The following is a 21,023-nucleotide window of genomic DNA, read 5'->3' as shown; positions in this document are numbered from 1 at the left end:
TCTATCTATATTATAACAAGGTCATACACGAAGATTCAACTCATTTAGACTTTGTTTGACTAGCGAATTTCAAAATATCTCCATTCACTTAGATGAATGGGTTTGAACTACGAGTGATATTTAGGCTTGTGCTAAAATTGCAAAACAATTTGTGTAGAATGTCACAAAAAATAAATTGTCCATGATTTTGGGGTAATTCTTGGTGCAGAAGATTGAAAGGGAGATGGGGGGATTTACTTATTCACCGTTTAACAAAAGGATGAAATAAAATATTCAAATTAATTAATTAATGCAAGATGATGCTTGTGAGATGCATATGATACACAAACAAAATAGTAGGCAAACATATTTAGGGAATTACTTCGGGCTATTACAGCGCATCGCCAACGGATTTGGCCGCATGCCATGTGTCCCTTCCGCCCCCTAGGAGATTCCAATACCAAGTAGAGTCGAGCAATCAACCGCCTTGTCCCCAGCAAGCTACAGTGAACGGAATTCATCTCGGCGCCGTGTTTGATGGAATTCTTCTAAGGTAATTGTTTCCCTTTTAATTTTTTCTTATGTCATATGAGTTTTTGTGATGTATAATGTTGTGTTGTGTACATGAGTTCGATTCAATCCTCCTCGTGGGACGATTCCTTCTCCAAAGGGGAAGATGAGTGGGACAAAGATGAGGACATTGCCATGCTCATTGTTCTCCACATTGAGAAAACAAGTGGCCAAAGTATGCTGGCTCCGTTGTCGGTCATGAGGTGATTCGTAGGAGGAAAGATGGGCACAATAGGCTCATGCATTATTATTTCTGTGCAAATCCGGTGTATCCAGAGTGATACTTTTGACGCCAGTTTTGAATGGCCCCAATTTTTTTCCTCCACATTGCCAACTGGGTCAAAGAGCATGATCGGTTCCTCATGCAGAGGAGGAATTGTGCCAGAGATGTTGGACATAATACTACCCAGAAGGTGATTTCGACATTGCGCATGATGCCATATAGTATTCCTGCAGATTTGATTGATGACCACTTGGCATGGGTGAGAGCACTTTCATCGAGTGTGTGAAGAAATTTGCAACGGTAGTGGTTGAAATGTTTGGGCTAGAGTATATGAGAGCACCCAATGCTCAGGACACTCACATGCTTTTGGAGATGAACACAAAAGGTGGGTTTCTAGGTATGTTCAGCTCAATTGATTGCATGCACCTTAGGTGGAAGAACTGACCTGTGACAACCATGGACAGTTCAAAGGTCATCAAGGATGCCACCACCATTCTTGAAGCCGTGGCAGATCAGGAGAGATGGTTTTGGCATGCCTATTTTGGAATGCCTGGATCATGCAGTGATATTAATGTGCTCCACCGATCACTCTTTGCACAGTTAGCCAATGGGGAATCACCATCGGTGTAGTTTCAAGCAAATGATCACACATACAACATGGCTATTACCTAGTGGATGGAACACATCCAAAGTAGATAACCTTTGTGAAGCCAATTTCAAGCCCACAAGGTAAGAAGCAACTTCAATTCCGTAATACTCATGCGACTGCTAGGAAGGATGTGAAGAGTACATTTGTGATTTTGCAAGACTAACTTGCTATTGTGCAAGGACCGGCTCGGTTCTGAGATCAAGAAATCATTTGTTACACCATGACTGCCGTCATGATCTTGCACAGCATGATCATTGAATATGAGCGTGACCAAGATTTGGATTACTCCTACTATGACTTCATGAGAAGGGTGGTGCATCCAATTAGAAGGGAAGACCATATCTGATGCTTTCTTCAAGTTCATCGTGAAATTCAAGATGTGGACTTTCCTGAAAATCTTCAAAAGATCTTATCGAGGAGTGGTGGACGTGGAATGGGCAACAAGACAACTAGTTCTACCTCTACGTGTCATGTCATTTCCGTGGAACTTTGTGTTATGTTTGATAAACAATTTAAGTTGAATTTGATGTTGTGGAGATGAACTATGTAATAATCAAGTACAATTTCTATTTTATTTGTTTTGGTTTAATTTGACATGAGTTTGATATTACTGTATTGTATATGCTCAAATTTGTGTAGTAGACGAAGAATGTCAAATTTTAGGGCACCGCTTTAGAGCATTTGGAAAAGCAAAAAGTTTTCTGTTGCTGAAAATTCTCCCATCTCCCTATCTAAAACCCTTTTTAATGTGTCAAATTTTCTGTTGTTCGACGGAGCATCTCCTTCGATGGAGGTGCTTCTAGGTAGAGTGAGGTCCGAAGGCATGATATGGTCGGTAGCCGGGAAGTTTAAGGGGAATGTAGACCCTTTCTTCCGTAGTTTACATAGGTGGGCAAGTAGGGAGGAGTAAAGTGTAATGAAACTCTTGTAAATCTTGGTGGAGGCATTCTTTTGCCTTTCTTCTTTAATATATAATCCTGAAATCTTAAAAGTGCACGCGCATTTTTTCGTAGGAACGGGCGGCCGGCTTTGTTACTCACATGTATGTCTTTTTTTGTCTGCTAGTGGATGTTTTGTTAGCATTAAATGCGTTCAGATTAGTCTGGAAAACAGATTCATGCACATTTATTTTGGGCTCTTAAATTTTTAAAAAGCCATATCTTTTAAACCATACGTCGGAATTCAGATCCATTTTCACCGTTGGATTCATCACGACGAGATCTTCGAAACTAGATCCCGCATGGGTATGTTTCGACGAATTTTTTATGCCAACTTTGGTGCTCTATGATGCAACTAAAGTACTGCATTGTGCAACTTTAGTAATACATGGTGCAACTTTTTTTAAAACCAATTTTTGGAGCTGCATGATCTAACTTCATATGAGGTTGCAACCTACCAACCCTAACAACTTGATGTGTAACTAGTCTACTACCCCGACCAACTATCTAGTAGTGGATTGCAAGCCTTGTCCCTACTCGTGGATGTATAGTTTTTTACAGTTGACACACCCTGCATCACCTCCCTACTGGTGATATGTGCAACTTAGTCTATTGTTCAGGCCAACCGCCTATTACTCGATGTGCAACTCCTTTCCCTCCCTACTTGTGAAAAAAGTAGTTTCAGTTGGCGGGATCAACAAACGGAGTTGCACAAAGTCTGCTAGGTAGTTGGCGGAAGCAACATATGAAGTTGCACATCTCACAAGCAGGGATAGTTGGATGGTGAAATTCCACATACATGAGGGCAGTGAAAAATTACATTTCATGAAGGTAGTGAAAAGTTGCATATAAACATGGCGCTAAAGTTGCACACCCCACTAGAGGGGTGGTTTGGACGGAGTGCTGCTAGGAAAATTACACATTCACAGGGTATGAGGGAAAGTTACACATCATTGGTAGACAGTTGGCCGTGGAAGTATCCGAAGTTGCACATCCACTGCTAGACAGTTGGCCGACGTAGCAAAGAGTAAAAGCACAATCACCGGCATGGGGAAAGTTGCACATCAACTACTGGGCAGCCGGCCTGGGCAACACACATATTTGCACATCTCACTAGAAGGAGGTAGTTTTGTGGATGAAGGTGGCATAAGTGAAAACTACACATCCATGGGGTAGGCAGAAAGTTGCACATCCACTGTCAGGTAGTTGCACATCGGCTGCTAGTCAGTTGCACAAAATGGAGACAAAATTGCACAAAAAAAATTCGTCGAGACATACCCATGCGGGATCTAGTTTCGAAGATCTCGCCGCGATGAATCTAGTGGTGAAAACGGATCTGAATTCCGCTACGCGGTTTGAAAGTTATGGCTTTTAGAAAAAATTTAAAGTACAAATTAAACACGTTCACACAGCATGTTGTCACATTAATTACACTATCTGGGAATGCATGTATGGACGCATACAGAGTAGTTGGACCATGCGGTCACATGGATGCACGCAATTTATTAAACGAACACAAACTTTCCTAAAGTAGCAGGGAGACATAATCTTTCCTAATAAAGAAGGCTGCCACGGATCCCTAGCGGGCCAACGGCCGCCCGCTAGACGCGTCCATATATAATATGCACACTCGCGTATACTCGAGAAAAAATTTCTTTCCTTCTCCTTTCCCCGATTTGTCTTATGAAGTTAGTGGGTGAAACCTACACAAGAGCTAGAATTGAACGATGACAATTAGACCATCTCATATTTTCAGAATGTAGGGGACGAAAACCTCTTTTTTTTTTGTGAACCTCATGCAAACTTTATTGAGTTCACAATACAACTTTCGGATATGGAATGTGTATCTGAAGTGGGTCTACAAGCCTGACAAAGCATGTGAAAAAGCAAAAAAGTTCCACTCGGCGGACAAAATCAGGACACCAGTGACCTGCAATCAGGTTCAGGCCTGATCTAGCTGTGCCGTTTCCAAGCATACAACGATTCGTGAGTTCTGAAGCGCCAACTTCTGATGCTTTGAAGGATATAACCCAAAATTTGAGCCATTAAAAAACTGAAGTCACGAAATGTGATTGTCATCCGGGGAGCAATTCGTATTAGGGGGCAATAGATAGAATGATCGAGGACGTCGAGTCAGCCAATAGAACCACGAGTATTCCAAGGTGAAGCCTTTCGTGATCGAACAATCACAATTCTCAATTTTCACATAGAACAGTTTCAGACGGATAATAGCTTGACCGAGTAATATCTGGCGAGATTTGACTCCAACAATCGATCACAAAAAACTGGCAATTAGATCAGCTAGACACTAGTACGTCCTAAGCTTCCTCTGGATCACGGGTGTCTGTCAATTCGATCACCAGAACAATAAATAAACCAAGAAAAGAAGAAAAGCGGACCGCGTCGATCTTAAGCAACAACATGGAATTCTCGTCATGTACACAATAAAATCTGTACAGATCAGCCGATCAATCATCGTCGGGGCTACAAAATTTTACTCCGTCGATGATGGATCGGTCACAGATAGAATCTGCGTTCTTCATGGGCAGCTCGATCAACTACGCTACATGTGGTGTTGGATGCCTACCAATTTGATCACCACACCAAGAAACCAAGAAAACACGCGCAAACTGGACGCTAGCCGCGGGCGTGTCGATCCTAAGCAACAGCGTGCGAGGGCCTAAAGCACCCGGCAAGGTGAGGAAGACTGAAGTGATGATGGTGGTGGTGACGGTGCCGTTCTTGGGCCCTCGCCGCGTCGACCGCCTTCTGGAACCGCTCGATGCCGCAGGGGACGACGATGGCGCCATCGTGCGCGTACCCGTACTTGTCCCGCGCCTCCCCGAGCAGCTCCAGGATCAGGGGGTGCCCGAGCAGCGCCACCGGCACCGCGAACCGCCGCCGCGACTCGCCCTCCTCCTCCGCGCCCACCCAGAACGTCGCGCATCCCTTGGTGATCGGCGCCGGCGCCTCCGCGTCCGCAGCGTCGTGGCGGGAGGCGGTCCCCGCGAGGAGGTGGCCGCGCGCTTCTTCTTGGAGCCGCTTCATCGATCGAAGCCTTCCTTCCTGGTTCTTGCTCGCCGTCGAACGCGGTGGCGAACCCCCGATGACTCGACTGCGGGATCGACCAATCGATAGCAGGTCTCCTCTCTTCTCTTCCGGTTTGAGTTTGTGGGGTAGCGGACGATGGATTTATATAGTAGTCGGCCAGGCGTTGAATTGGTGATGGCTGATGCCGGTGGCGGCATGGACGCGCTTTTGGTTTACTTCTTCACGAATCAGTCGTCACGGCGGAGGTCGTCGGTGCGTCGGTACTCACTCTGATCACGCGCGCCCACGCGACTCCCGCGGATTAATCTGGACCGTTCTTCGCACCCTTCCGGAACACGTCCGGCCTATGATCTGTCTTCACTCCCTCGATCTTCCGTATCAGTTTCTCCTTGGAACCGGGTCTTAGGTACACATAATCTTATTTTACTCTTTATTAACACAAGTAACTCCTAGCAAGATAAAAAAGTAACTCCTAGCGAACACGGGTTGGATAGTTAGGAAGACAATGGTATACCCAATCTATCAGAGTTCAAGTAATAGACTTTGGCATTGGTTCTCGTGTTTTTCTAAATTTATTTCAGTCTTTTTCGGCGATGTGCGTTCAATGGGAGGAGATGTTCCTGTCGTCAACAAAAAGGTGAAGATGCTCGTAGCGGTAGGTTGTGCGTGCCTCCGTTCATAAGAATGAATTGTATGTGCGTATGTATAAGCGTTTGCGTCTGTACTATATTAAAATAACAATAACTACTACTCCCTTAGTTACTAAATATAAGTCTTTTTAGGGATTTCAATACGGACTACATACGGAGCAAAATGAGTGAATATACACTCTAAAATATATCTATATACATTCGTATGTAATCTATATTGATATCTCTAAAAAAGACTTATATTTAGGAAGGAGCGAGTTATTACGGGTTGATTTAATTGAGACAGTGCACTGCGGGTCCACCATGAGGGGTTTACGAGGAGAGGCGACATGAGGCAATTGCGAGGCGATTGGCTTCTGGCGCCAGGGTTAGGGTTTCTCTCTCAGGGGTTGTGAGACTGATTACTTCCTTCTATGATGCTGAAATGGACCAGAAAGGATTCTCGTATTTTCTCCCGGAGGTGACCCTGAGTAATTGAACCCATGGGAGGATGATGCCCTTTCAGTTAGGGTCTCAGAGAAGGTTTTGCTAAAGAATTAATTTCAGCTTTTGATCGGATCGTAAACCAAACTGACACAGAAAGAACACTTATAATAAAAATAGGCATGAGTACGAGGTCTTCTGCTTACAAACATATATTTGTGACGGGACCAAATATGATCTTAATTTGTGCTCTGAAAGTCACCCATCAAGATATGATTGCTACGTATCGGAGTAGGGGTATGTGTCTAAATTACGTCTTGACCGACGCACATCCTGCATCAAGAGTCAATTGTCCAACCGAAGACCCTATCCGTCGCACGGGGTTGCCTCGATAATTAAGACTGCAATAATCGGGCAAAGCGTTGGGCGTTTAATGACTACACCTCTTGAATCCTCCGGGATAGGATTCATGTTACCATACTAACTTTTCTGTCACTGGTGTTCAGAATAACGCGTTACGGTCTCCCTGTCCTTAGCCTCTCCGTGGCTCATTCTCAATGATCTTAGGTACCTGCAGGGATGAAGAATGTGGACGAGATAAGAGACAACTACGAAACAAATTTATGTTACATATACGAGATTTTCTTGATCCCTTCAACAAATACATCGGGTTGTAGGCTCTTGCCTCAACCCATACTTTACCGAACTACTCACACATAAAGATGAGATCACATGCAGAACACATGAAGAACTGATACGTCTCCAACGTATCTATAATTTTTTATTGTTTCATGCTATTATATATTCTGTTTTGGACGTTTAATGGGCCTTATTATACACTTTTATATTATTTTTGGGACTAACATATTGACCGGAGGCCCAGCCCAAATTGCTGTTTTTTTGCCTATTTCAGAGTTTCGAAGGAAAGGAATACCAAACGGAGTCCAAACGGAATGAAACCTTCGGGAACGTGATTTTCGGAACAAACGTGATCCAGAGGACTTGGAGTGGACGTCAAGCAATCAACGAGGAGGCCACGAGGCAGGGGGCACACCTACCCACCCTGGGCGCGCCCTCCACACTCGTGGGCCCCTCGTAGCTCCACCGACCTACTTCTTCCTCCTATATATACCTACGTACCCCGAAAACATCAGATACGGAGCAAAAACCCTATTTCCACCGCCGCAACCTTCTATACCCGTGAGATCCCATTTTGGGGCCTTTCCCGGCGCTCCGCCGGAGGGGGCATCGATCACGGAGGGCTTCTACATCAACACCGTAGCCTCTCCGATGATGTGTGAAAGAACATGTGGTGCCCCCATGTTTGGTTTTGGTAATTGACGACAATCTCTATGGACTAATGGTTGCCTTGAGTTATATTTGAAGGTTTTGTCCGTAGGATTTTCTTGGAGTACATGTGTTGGTTTCAAGGAGAGTTTGTGTTGACCAAGGTGTTATTAAGGAATTATCCAAAGATTGGTCATGTGAGAGTTGAGCTTATTGCAAGCATGTCTTGAAGAAGAAGATTGTGTGATCATTCATGTTTACCTTCAAGACATCATCCAAATGAAGAGAGTTGGAAAGAGTCAAGGTTGATCAAGACTAAGTCAAGATTGAATCAAGTTGATCAACACACAAAGCGCACAAGATGTACCGAGGGATCAAGCGATCCCATGGTATGGTAAGCATTGTCAATTACGCCTTGTGTACTAACCCATGGTCTTCGTGAGTGTTCTATGTGGGGTTAGGTACGTGTTCATGGGCTTGCGTCAAGAGGAAGATATCACTCAACCCTTGAAGAGGATGACATCAAGTGGTGATCATCATCAACATTGCCGTGTGCAAGTTCAAGTGGAGCATCACGAAGAGATCAAGTGCTTGAAGCTTGCCGTCCATTGTGGTGACAATGGACTTGTGAAGATGTGCGGAAGGGTGGCTCACCCATAGTGGAGTATGGGGGAGCAATCAACTAGTCTTCATCGAGCCAACGCAATCAAGAAAGGTGGTCCATCTTGAGGGAGTCAAGATCGTCATCATCTAAGCTCAAGTGGACCATGTGCAAGGCAAAGGTTTGCTCTTGATAGGTTTTCTATTTTACCGGTCTCATGATGGTAGTTGGGAAACCGGTTTATAGGATCGATTGCCGTACTATCAAGGGGGGCTCTCGATGAGTAGCTTGATCGTATCGTTCATAGAGAGCTCAAACCATTGCATCCTTGCATCATCTTTATTGGTTCTTGTTTGGTTCTTCTCTTTGTGAGTTTTGGAGCTTATGGTCATCTTGATGATAAGCTCGAGTTCGTCGAAAACGGAGTTCACTCACATCTTCTATGATGTTTTCGATGTTGGAGGTTATGCCGGTTCTTCTCGGTTGGAGGTTTCACTCCTTTATTTGTTTTGATGCTACTCGTCTTCCTCTATCCAACAAGCTTGAGTTTGCTCAATTCGGAGTTCATTTGAAGAAGTTATGGCAGTTCTGTTTTTCTTCCCTGCGGTAGTACCGCGGTGGCAGCGGTAGTACCGCTTGTAGCGTCAAGCGGTAGTACCGCTCCAGTACCGCTCTACTACCGCCTCGATTTTGGGTCTGCTCTTTTCGTGTTGGGTTCAGCAGTAGTCGTGCGGCAGTAAGGCTCGGTAGTTCCGCCTATAAGCGGTAGTACCGCTCCGGTCGAGCGGTAGTACCGCTGGGGTGAGCGGTAGTACCGCTTATAAACGGCACTACCGCCCCAAGGTTCATGTTTTGTTGCTCCGTTTCCCTACTTCTTCCACCCGAGCGGTAGTACCGCTCGTGTGCGGGCTGAGCACATAACGGTTGGATTTTCCCCCTCCTATAAAAGGGGGTCTTCTTCCCCAATGAACCTTATCCTTTGAGCTCGTGTTCTTCCCCCATTGTTGACCTTCTTCGAGCTTGCTAACTCTCAATCCCTCAATGGATTCTTGCTAGTTTTTTAGGGAAAAGAGAGAGGAGATCTAGATCCACATTTCCACCAATCACTTTCTCCTCTATGTGAGGGGAACCCCTTGGATCTAGATCTTGGAGTTCTTGGTGTTCTCCTTCTTGTTCTTCCTCTCTTTTTCCTCCCTAGCATTAGTTGCTTCGGTGGGATTTGATAGAGAAGGACTTGGGCACTCCGTGTGCCCTTGCCATTGCATTTGGTGCATCGGTTTGAGTTCTCCACGGTGATACGTCGAAGTTACAAGTTGAGAAGCTTATTACTCTTGGGTGCTTGGTGCCCTTGAGCTTGTTCCTCTTGGGTGCTTGGGCGCCCTAGACGGTTGGTGGTGTTCGGAGCTCAATCATTGTGGTGTAAAGCTCCGGGCAAGCGTCGGGGTCTCCAATTAGGTTGTGGAGATCGCCCCGAGCAATTTGACGGGTACCGGTGACCGCCCCCAAGGGTTGCCAAAGTGTACGGCTTCGGTGACCGCCCCCAAGGGTTGCCATTTGTACGGGTTCGGTGACCGCCCTCAAGGGTCCCTTAGTGGAATCACGGTATCTTGCATTGTGCGAGGGCGTGAGGAGATTACGGTGGCCCTAGTGGCTTCTTGGGGAGCATTGTGCCTCCACACCGCTCCAAACGGAGATTAGCATCCGCAAGGGTGTGAACTTCGGGATACATCGTCGTCTCCGCGTGCCTCGGTTATTTCTTACCCGAACCCTTTACTTATGCACTTTACTTTGTGATAGCCATATTGTTTCTTGTCATATATCTTGCTATCACTTAGTTGTTTATCTTGCTTAGCATAAGTTGTTGGTGCACATAGGTGAGCCTAGTTGTTGTAGGTTTTGTGCTTGTCAAATTAACCGCTAGGTTTATTCCGCATTTGCTCAAGCCTAAACTGTAATTATTTTAAAGCGCCTATTCACCCCCCCTCTAGGAGACATCCACGATCTTTCAATGTGTAAGTAGTTTACCTCAGACCTTCGGGTCCATAGTTATTAGCTAGATGGCTTCTTCTCTCTCTTTGGATCTCAATACAAATTTCTCCTCAATTCTCTTGGAGATCTACTCGATGTAATCTTCTTTTGCGGTGTGTTTGTCGAGATCCGATGAATTGTGGGTTTATGATCAAGATTATCTATGAACAATATTTGAATCTCCTCTGAATTATTTTATGTATGATTGGTTATCTTTGCAAGTCTCTTCGAATTATCAGTTTGGTTTGGCCTACTAGATTGATCTTTCTTGCAATGGGAGAAGTGCTTAGCTTTGGGTTCAATCTTGCAGTGCTCAATCCCAGTGACAGTAGGGGAAACGACACATATTGTATTGTTGCCATCGAGGATAAAAAGATGGGGTTTATATCATATTGCATGAGTTTATCCCTCTACATCATGTCATCTTGCTTAAAGCGTCACTCCGTTCTTATGAACTTAATACTCTAGATGCATGCTGGATAGCGGTCGATGTGTGGAGTAATAGTAGTAGATGCAGGCAGGAGTCGGTCTACTTGTCACGGACGTGATGCCTATGTACATGATCATACCTAGATATTCTTATAACTATGATCAATTCTATCAATTGCTCGACAGTAATTTGTTTACCCACCGTAATACTTATGCTATCTTGAGAGAAGCCACTAGTGAAACCTATGGCCCCTGGGTCTATTTTCCATCATATTAATCTCCCGTCAACAAGTTATTTCTATTACTGTTTATTTTGCTTTCTTTACTTTTAGTCTTTACCATAAAAATACCAAAAATATTATCTTATCATCTCTATCAGATCTCAGTTTTGCAAGTAGCCGTGAAGGGATTGACAACCCCTTTATCGCGTTGGTTGCAAGGTTCTTATTTGTTTGTGTAGGTGCCTGGGACTTGAGCGTGGTCTTCTACTGGATTGATACCTTGGTTCTCAAAAACTAAGGGAAATACTTGCGCTACTTTACTGCATCACCCTTTCCTCTTCAAGGGAAAACCTAAGGATTTCTGGCGCCGTTGCCGGGGAGTCTACGCACAAGTCAAGACATACCAAGTACCCATCACAAACTCTTATCCCTCGCATTACATTATTTGCCATTTGCCTCTCATTTTCCTCTCCCCACTTCACCTTTGCCGTTTTATTCGCCTTATTTTTCGTTTGCCTTATTTTTTCTCGCCGGATCTATTGTTTGCTTGTGTTACCATGTGCCTTCTATTTGCTTGCATCTTTGTTTGCTAAAAATCTATTGATATGGATCCACTTAAAGTGTTCTACTTGGATCATCTTTGATCCTTATGCGCTCGTGCTAAAACCCCAACTAGCCAAGTTGATGGGAAATCTTTAGATGAGCATGCTCATTTTGTGCGTCACCGTTTGTCTGAAAAGGGGAGACTCTTATGGGATCAAATAAACAGATTGATGTGTTATGCTTGGAATCTTTGTGAAATTTATGATTTTACTTGTTGCTCTGAAAACCTTAAGAAACACCTTCCCTACCAATATGAGTTTAGTGATAATGGAATCGTATCTTCGTATGCTAAGGGTGTTTATAATTACTATGATGTTCAACAAATTGAATAATTTGTTGCTTTTAAGGGTGCTTATGAAATTGCTTCTTTGATTGAAACATATGATGCTATTCTTTACAAATCTGAAAATTTTGCCATACTTAAATATTGTTATGATAATTATGCTTCTAATGCCTATGTTAAACCATATATTGAGGACTCCTCCGCTGTCCAAGAAGTGTTGGAAATATGCCCTAGAGGCAATAATAAATGGTTATTATTATATTTCTTTGTTCATGGTAATTGTCTATTATTCATGCTATAATTGTATTGCCCGGAAATCGTAATACATGTGTGAATACATAGACCACAACGTGTCCCTAGTAAGCCTCTAGTTGACTAGCTCGTTGATCAACAGATAGTCATGGTTTCCTGACTATGGACATTGGATGTCATTGATAACGGGATCACATCATTAGGAGAATGATGTGATGGACAAGACCCAATCCTAAGCATAGCATAAAAGATCGTGTAGTTTCCTTTGCTAGAGCTTTTCCAATGTCAAGTATCTTTTCCTTAGACCATGAGATCGTGCAACTCCCGGATACCGTAGGAGTGCTTTGGGTGTGCGAAACGTCACAACGTAACTGGGTGACTATAAAGGTGCACTACGGGTATCTCCGAAAGTGTCTGTTGGGTTGGCACGGATCGAGACTGGGATTTGTCACTCCGTGTGACGGAGAGGTATCTCTGGGCCCACTCGGTAATGCATCATCATAATGAGCTCAATGTGACTAAGGCGTTAGTCACGGGATCATGCATTGCGGTACGAGTAAAGAGACTTGCCGGTAACGAGATTGAACAAGGTATTGGGATACCGACGATCGAATCTCGGGCAAGTAACATACCGATTGACAAAGGGAATTGCATACGGGATTGATTGAATCCTCGACACCGTGGTTCATCCGAGGAGATCATCGTGGAACATGTGGGAGCCAACATGGGTATCCAGATCCCGCTGTTGGTTATTGACCGGAGAGGCGTCTCGGTCATGTCTGCATGTCTCCCGAACCCGTAGGGTCTACACACTTAAGGTTCGGTGACGCTAGGGTTGTAGAGATATATGTATGCGGAAACCCTAAAGTTGTTCGGAGTCCCGGATGAGATCCCGGACGTCACGAGAGGTTCCGGAATGGTCCGGAGGTGAAGAATTATATATAGGAAGTCAAGTTTCGGCCACCGGGAAAGTTTCGGGGGTTACCGGTATTGTACCGGGACCACCGGAAGGGTCCCGGGGGTCCACCGGGTGGGGCCACCTATCCCGGAGGGCCCCGTGGGCTGAAAGTGGAAGGGAACCAGCCCTTAGTGGGCTGGGGCGCCCCCCTTGGGCCTCCCCCCATGCGCCTAGGGTTGGGAACCCTAAGGGGGGAGCTTCCCCCTTGCCTTGGGGGGCAAGGCACCCCTTTCCACCCCTTGGCCGCCGCCCCCCAACCCTAGATGGGTTTTTGGCCGGCCCCCCCTCCCAAGGGGGCCTATATAAAGGGGGGGGGGAGGGAGGGCAGCAACCTACAGCCTTGGGCGCCTCCCTCCTCCCCTGCAACACCTCTCTCTCTCTCGCAGAAGCTCGGCGAAGCCCTGCCGGAGAACCGCTACATCCACCACCACGCCGTCGTGCTGCTGGATCTCCATCAACCTCTCCTCCCCCCTTGCTGGATCAAGAAGGAGGAGACGTCGCTGCACCGTATGTGTGTTGAACGCGGAGGTGCCGTCCGTTCGGCACTCGGTCATCGGTGATTTGGATCACGGCGAGTACGACTCCGTCATCCACGTTCATTGGAACGCTTCCGCTCGCGATCTACAAGGGTATGTAGATGCACTCCCTTCCCCTCGTTGCTAGTATACTCCATAGATGCATCTTGGTGAACGTAGGAAAATTTTAAAATTATGCTACGATTCCCAACAGTGGCATCATGAGCCAGGCCTATGCGTAGTTACTATGCACAAGTAGAACACAAAGCAGTTGTGGGCGTTGAGTTTGCCAATTCTTCTTGCCGCTACTAGTCATTTCTTGTTTCGGCGGCATTGTAGGATGAAGCGGCCCGGACCGACCTTACACGTACGCTTACGTGAGACTGGTTCCACCGACTGACATGCACTAGTTGCATAAGGTGGCTAGCGGGTGTCTGTCTCTCCTACTTTAGTCGGAACGGATTCGATGAAAAGGGTCCTTATGAAGGGTAAATAGAAATTGGCAAATCACGTTGTGGTCATACGTAGGTAAGAAAACGTTCTTGCTAGAAACCTACAAACCACGTAAAAACTTGCAACAACAATTAGAGGACGTCTAACTTGTTTTTGCAGCAAGTGCTATGTGATGTGATATGGCCAGAAGATGTGATGAATGATATATGTGATGTATGAGATTGATCATATTCTTGTAATAGGAATCATGACTTGCATGTCGATGAGTATGACAACCGGCAGGAGCCATAGGAGTTGTCTTTATTATTTTGCATGACCTGCGTGTCATTGAATAACGCCATGTAATTTACTTTACTTTGTTGCTAAACGCGTTAGCCATAGAAGTAGAAGTAATCGTTGGCGTGACGACTTCATGAAGACACAATGATGAGATCATGATGATGGAGATCATGGTTTCATGCCGGTGACGAAGATGATCATGGTGCCCCGAAGATGGAGATCAAAGGAGCATAATGATATTGGCCATATCATGTCACTATTTGATTGCATGTGATGTTTATCATGTTTTTGCATCTTATTTGCTTAGAACGACAGTAGTAAGTAAGATGATCCCTTATAATAATTTCAAGAAAGTGTTCACCCTAACTGTGCACCGTTGCGAAGGTTCGTTGTTTCGAAGCACCACGTGATGATCGGGTGTGATAGATTCTAATGTTCGAATACAACGGGTGTTGACGAGCCTAGCATGTACAGACATAGCCTCGGAACACACGCAATACACTTAGGTTGACTTGACGAGCCTAGCATGTACAGACATGGCCTCGGAACACGGAGGACCGAAAGGTCGAGCATGAGTCGTATAGAAGATACGATCAACATGGAGATGTTCACCGATCTTGACTAGTCCGTCTCACGTGATGATCGGACACGGCCTAGTTAAACTCGGATCATGTTTCACTTAGATGACTAGAGGGATGTCTATCTGAGTGGGAGTTCATTAAAAATTTGATTAGATGAACTTAATTATCATGAACTTACTCTAAAATCTTTACACTATGTCTTGTAGATCAAATGGCCAACGTTGTCCTCAATTTCAACGCGTTCCTAGAGAAAACCAAGCTGAAAGATGATGGCAGCAACTATACGGACTGGGTCCGGAACCTGAGGATCATCCTCATAGTAGCCAAGAAAGATTATGTCTTAGAACCACCGCTAGGTGAAGCACCAATCCCAGAAAACCAAGACGTTATGAACGCTTGGCAGCAGCGTGCTGATGATTACTCCCTCGTTCAGTGCGGCATGCTTTACAGCTTAGAACCGGGTCTCCAAAAGCGTTTTGAGAAACATGGAGCATATGAGATGTTCGAGGAGCTGAAACTGGTTTTTCAAGCTCATGCCCGGGTCGAGAGATATGATGTCTCCGACAAGTTCTTCAGCTGTAAAATGGAGGAAAATAGTTCTGTTAGTGAGCACATACTCAGAATGTCTGGGTTGCACAGCCGCTTGTCTCAGCTGGGAGTTAATCTCCCGGATGACGCGGTCATTGACAGAATCCTCCAGTCGCTTCCACCATGCTACAAGAGCATTGTGATGAACTTCAATATGCGGGGGATGGAAAAGACCATTCCTGAGGTATATTCAATGCTGAAATCAGCTGAGGTAGAGATCAGAAAAGAACATCAAGTGTTGATGGTGAATAAAACCACTAAGTTCAAGAAGGGCAAGGGTAAGAAGAACTTCAAGAAGGACGGCAAGGGAGTTGCCGCGCCCGGTAAACCAGTTACCGGGAAGAAGTCAAAGAATGGACCCAAGCCCGAGACTGAGTGCTTTTATTGCAAGGGAAGTGGTCACTGGAAGCGGAACTGCCCCAAATACTTAGCGGACAAGAAGAAGGCCGGCAACACCAAAGGTATATGTGATATACATGTAATTGATGTGTACCTTACCAGTACTCGTAGTAGCTCCTGGGTATTTGATACCGGTGCGGTTGCTCATATTTGTAACTCAAAACAGGAACTACGGAATAAACGGAGACTGGCGAAGGACGAGGTGACGATGCGCGTCGGGAATGGTTCCAAGGTCGATGTGATCGCTGTCGGCACGCTACCTCTGCATCTACCCACGGGATTAGTTTTAAACCTCAATAATTGTTATTTAGTGCCAGCTTTGAGCATGAACATTGTATCTGGATCTCGTTTAATTCGAGATGGCTACTCATTTAAATCCGAGATTAATGGTTGTTCTATTTATTTGAGAGATATGTTTTATGGTCATGCCCCGCTGGTCAATGGTTTATTTTTGATGAATCTCGAACGTGATGTTACACATGTTCATAGTGTGAATACCAAAAGATGTAAAGTTGATAACGATAGTCCCACATACTTGTGGCACTGCCGCCTTGGTCACATTGGTGTCAAGCGCATGAAGAAGCTCCATGCAGATGGACTTTTGGAGTCTCTTGATTACGAATCATTTGACACGTGCGAACCATGCCTCATGGGTAAGATGACCAAGACTCCGTTCTCTGGAACAATGGAGCGAGCAACAAACTTATTGGAAATCATACATACCGATGTATGTGGTCCAATGAGTGTTGAGGCTCGCGGAGGATATCGTTATGTTCTCACTCTCACTGATGATTTAAGTAGATATGGGTATGTCTACCTAATGAAACACAAGTCTGAAACCTTTGAAAAGTTCAAGGAATTTCAGAGTGAAGTTGAGAATCAACGTGACAGAAAAATAAAATTCTTACAATCAGATCGTGGTGGAGAATATTTAAGTCACGAATTTGGTACACACTTAAGGAAATGTGGAATAGTTTCACAACTCACGCCGCCTGGAACACCTCAGAGAAATGGTGTGTCCGAACGTCGTAATCGCACTCTATTGGATATGGTGCGATCTATGATGTCTCTTACCGATTTACCGCTCTCATTTTGGGGCTATGCTTTAGAGACTGCCGCATTCACTTTAAATAGGGCTCCGTCGAAATCCGTTGAGACGACACCGTATGAATTATGGTTTGGGAAGAAACCTAAGCTGTCGTTTCTAAAAGTTTGGGGATGCGATGCTTATGTCAAGAAACTTCAACCTGAAAAGCTCGAACCCAAATCGGAAAAATGCGTCTTCATAGGATACCCTAAGGAAACTATTGGGTATACCTTCTACCTCAGATCCGAAGGCAAGATCTTCGTTGCCAAGAACAGGTCCTTTCTGGAGAAGGAGTTTCTCTCGAAAGAATTGAGTGGGAGGAAAGTGGAACTTGATGAGGTGATAGTCACCCCTTCCGAACCGGAAAGTAGCGCAGCGCGGGAAAATGTTCCTGTGGTGCCTACACCGACTGGGGAGGAAGTTAATGATGCTGATCATGAAGCTTTGGATCAAGTTACTGAACTTCGTAGGTCCACAAGGACACGTTCCGCACCAGAGTGGTATGGCAACCCTGTCCTGGAAATCATGTTGTTAGACAACGGTGAACCTTCGAACTATGAAGAAGCGATGGCGGGCCCGGATTCCGACAAATGGCTAGAAGCCATGAAATCCGAGATAGAATCCATGTATGAAAACAAAGTATGGACTTTGACTGACTTGCCCGATGAGCGGCGAGCCATATAAACAAATGGATCTTTAAGAAGAAGACGGACGCAGATGGTAATGTGACCATCTACAAAGCTCGACTTGTCGCTAAGGGTTATCGACAAGTTCAAGGGGTTGACTACGATGAGACTTTCTCACCCGTAGCGAAGCTGAAGTCCGTCCGAATCATGTTAGCAATTGCCGCATACTATGATTATGAGATATGGCAGATGGATGTCAAAACGGCATTCCTTAACGGCTTCCTTAAGGAAGAGTTGTATATGATGCAGCCGGAAGGTTTTGTCGATCCTAAGAATGCTAACAAAGTATGCAAGCTCCAGCGCTCAATCTATGGGCTGGTGCAAGCATCTCGGAGTTGGAACATTCGCTTTGATGAGATGATCAAAGCGTTTGGGTTTACACAGACTTATGGAGAAGCCTGTGTTTACAAGAAAGTGAGTGGGAGCTCTGTAGCATTTCTCATATTATATGTGGATGACATACTATTGATGGGAAATGATATAGAATTCTTGGAAAGTATAAAGGCCTATTTGAATAAGTGTTTTTCAATGAAGGACCTTGGAGAAGCTGCTTATATATTAGGCATCAAGATCTATAGAGATAGATCAAGACGCCTCATTGGTCTTTCACAGAGTACATACCTTGACAAGATATTGAAGAAATTCAGTATGGATCAGTCCAAGAAGGGGTTCTTGCCTGTATTGCAAGGTGTGCAATTGAGCAAGGCTCAATGCCCGACCACGGCAGAAGATATAGAAAAGATGAGTGTCATCCCCTATGCCTCGGCCATAGGGTCTATTATGTATGCCATGCTGTGTACCAGACCTGATGTAAACCTTGCCGTAAGTTTGGTAGGAAGGTACCAAAGTAATCCCGGCATGGAACACTGGACAGCGGTCAAGAATATCCTGAAGTACCTGAAGAGGACTAAGGATATGTTTCTCGTTTATGGAGGTGACGAAGAGCTCGTCGTAAAGGGTTACGTCGACGCTAGCTTCGACACAGATCTGGATGACTCGAAGTCACAAACCGGATACGTGTATATTTTGAATGGAGGAGCAGTAAGCTGGTGCAGTTGCAAGCAAAGCGTCGTGGCGGGATCTACATGTGAAGCGGAGTACATGGCAGCCTCGGAGGCAGCACAAGAAGCAGTCTGGATGAAGGAGTTCATTACCGACCTAGGGGTGATTCCCAATGTGTCGGGCCCGATGACTCTCTTCTGTGACAACACTGGAGCCATTGCCCTTGCGAAGGAGCCCAGGTTTCACAGGAAGACCAGGCATATCAAGCGTCGCTTCAACTCCATTCGTGAAAGTGTTCAAAATGGAGACATAGATATTTGTAAAGTACATACGGACCTGAATGTAGCAGATCCGTTGACTAAACCTCTCCCTAGGGCAAAACATGATCAACACCAGGACGGAATGGGTGTTCGATTCATCACAATGTAACTAGATTATTGACTCTAGTGCAAGTGGGAGACTGTTGGAAATATGCCCTAGAGGCAATAATAAATGGTTATTATTATATTTCTTTGTTCATGGTAATTTCTATTATTCATGCTATAATTGTATTGTCCGGGAAATTGTAATACATGTGTGAATACATAGACCACAACGTGTCCCTAGTAAGCCTCTAGTTGACTAGCTCGTTGATCAACAGATAGTCATGGTTTCCTGACTATGGACATTGGATGTCATTGATAACGGGATCACATCATTAGGAGAATGATGTGATGGACAAGACCCAATCCTAAGCATAGCATAAAAGATCGTGTAGTTTCGTTTGCTAGAGCTTTTCCAATGTCAAGTATCTTTTCCTTGGACCATGAGATCGTGCAACTCCCGGATACCGTAGGAGTGCTTTGGGTGTGCCAAACGTCACAACGTAACTGGGTGACTATAAAGGTGCACTACGGGTATCTCCGAAAGTGTCTGTTGTGTTGGCACGGATCGAGACTGGGATTTGTCACTCCGTGTGACGGAGAGGTATCTCTGGGCCCACTCGGTAATGCATCATCATAATGAGCTCAATGTGACTAAGGCATTAGTCACGGGATCATTCATTGCGGTACGAGTAAAGAGACTTGCCGGTAACGAGATTGAACAAGGTATTAGGATACCGACGATCGAATCTCGGGCAAGTAACATACCGATTGACAAAGGGAATTGCATACGGGATTGATTGAATCCTCGACACCGTGGTTCATCCGATGAGATCATCGTGGAACATGTGGGAGCCAACATGGGTATCCAGATCCCGCTGTTGGTTATTGACCGGAGAGGCGTCTCGGTCATGTCTGCATGTCTCTCGAACCCGTAGGGTCTACACACTTAAGGTTCGGTGACACTAGGGTTGTAGAGATATATGTATGCGGAAACCCGAAAGTTGTTCGGAGTCCCGGATGAGATCCCGGACGTCACGAGAGGTTCCGGAATGGTCCGGAGGTGAAGAATTATATATAGGAAGTCAAGTTTCGGCCATCGGGAAAGTTTCGGGGGTTACCGGTATTGTACCGGGACCACCGGAAGGGTCCCGGGGGTCCACCGGGTGGGGCCACCTATCCCGGAGGGCCCCGTGGGCTGAAAGTGGAAGGGAACCAGCCCTTAGTGGGCTGGGGCGCCCCCCTTGGGCCTCCCCCCATGCGCCTAGGGTTGGGAACCCTAAGGGGGGGAGCTTCCCCCTTGCCTTGGGGGGCAAGGCACCCCTTTCCACCCCTTGGCCGCCGCCCCCCAACCCTAGATGGGTTTTTGGCCGACCCCCCTCCCAAGGGGGCCTATATAAAGGGGGGAGGGAGGGCAGCAACCTACAGCCTTGGGCGCCTCCCTCCTCCCCTGCAACACCTCTCTCTCTCTCGCAGAAGCTCGGCGAAGCCCTGCCGGAGAACCGCTACATCCACCACCACGCCGTCGTGCTGCTGGATCTCCATCAACCCCTCCTCCCCCCTTGCTGGATCAAGAAGGAGGAGACGTCGCTGCACCGTACGTGTGTTGAACGCGGAGGTGCCGTCCGTTCGGCACTCGGTCATCGGTGATTTGGATCACGGCTAGTACGACTCCGTCATCCACGTTCATTGGAACGCTTCCGCTCGCGATCTACAAGGGTATGTAGATGCACTCCCTTCCCCTCGTTGCTAGTATACTCCATAGATGCATCTTGGTGAACGTAGGAAAATTTTAAAATTATGCTACGATTCCCAACAAGAAGAGGCTAATATTTTGCAGGAGTCTATGGATGAAGAAAATAATGATATGCATGAATCTATAGATAATTATGATTCCGATGATTTGATTGAAATATCCCTTGATGA

At 45.6% G+C, this 21,023-nt stretch overlaps 1 protein-coding gene across 1 annotated transcript; it reads right to left on the bottom strand.

Annotated features, from left to right (window-relative positions):
* Positions 1–4,772: 4,772 nt before the first annotated feature.
* LOC109753154 (auxin-responsive protein SAUR32) lies at positions 4,773–5,607 on the bottom strand. Its single transcript, XM_020312075.2, has one exon. It carries the CDS (start codon positions 5,405–5,407, stop codon positions 5,018–5,020), a length of 390 nt encoding a protein of 129 aa, XP_020167664.1. The 5' UTR covers positions 5,408–5,607; the 3' UTR covers positions 4,773–5,017.
* Between the last annotated feature and the right edge of the window lie 15,416 nt (positions 5,608–21,023).

This window comes from Aegilops tauschii, chromosome 6 (assembly GCF_002575655.3).
Source record: "Aegilops tauschii subsp. strangulata cultivar AL8/78 chromosome 6, Aet v6.0, whole genome shotgun sequence".
NCBI classification, from domain to species: domain Eukaryota; kingdom Viridiplantae; phylum Streptophyta; class Magnoliopsida; order Poales; family Poaceae; genus Aegilops; species Aegilops tauschii.
Note: the sequence above shows the minus strand (reverse complement) of the source record. Positions and strands in the feature narration are given on the sequence as shown.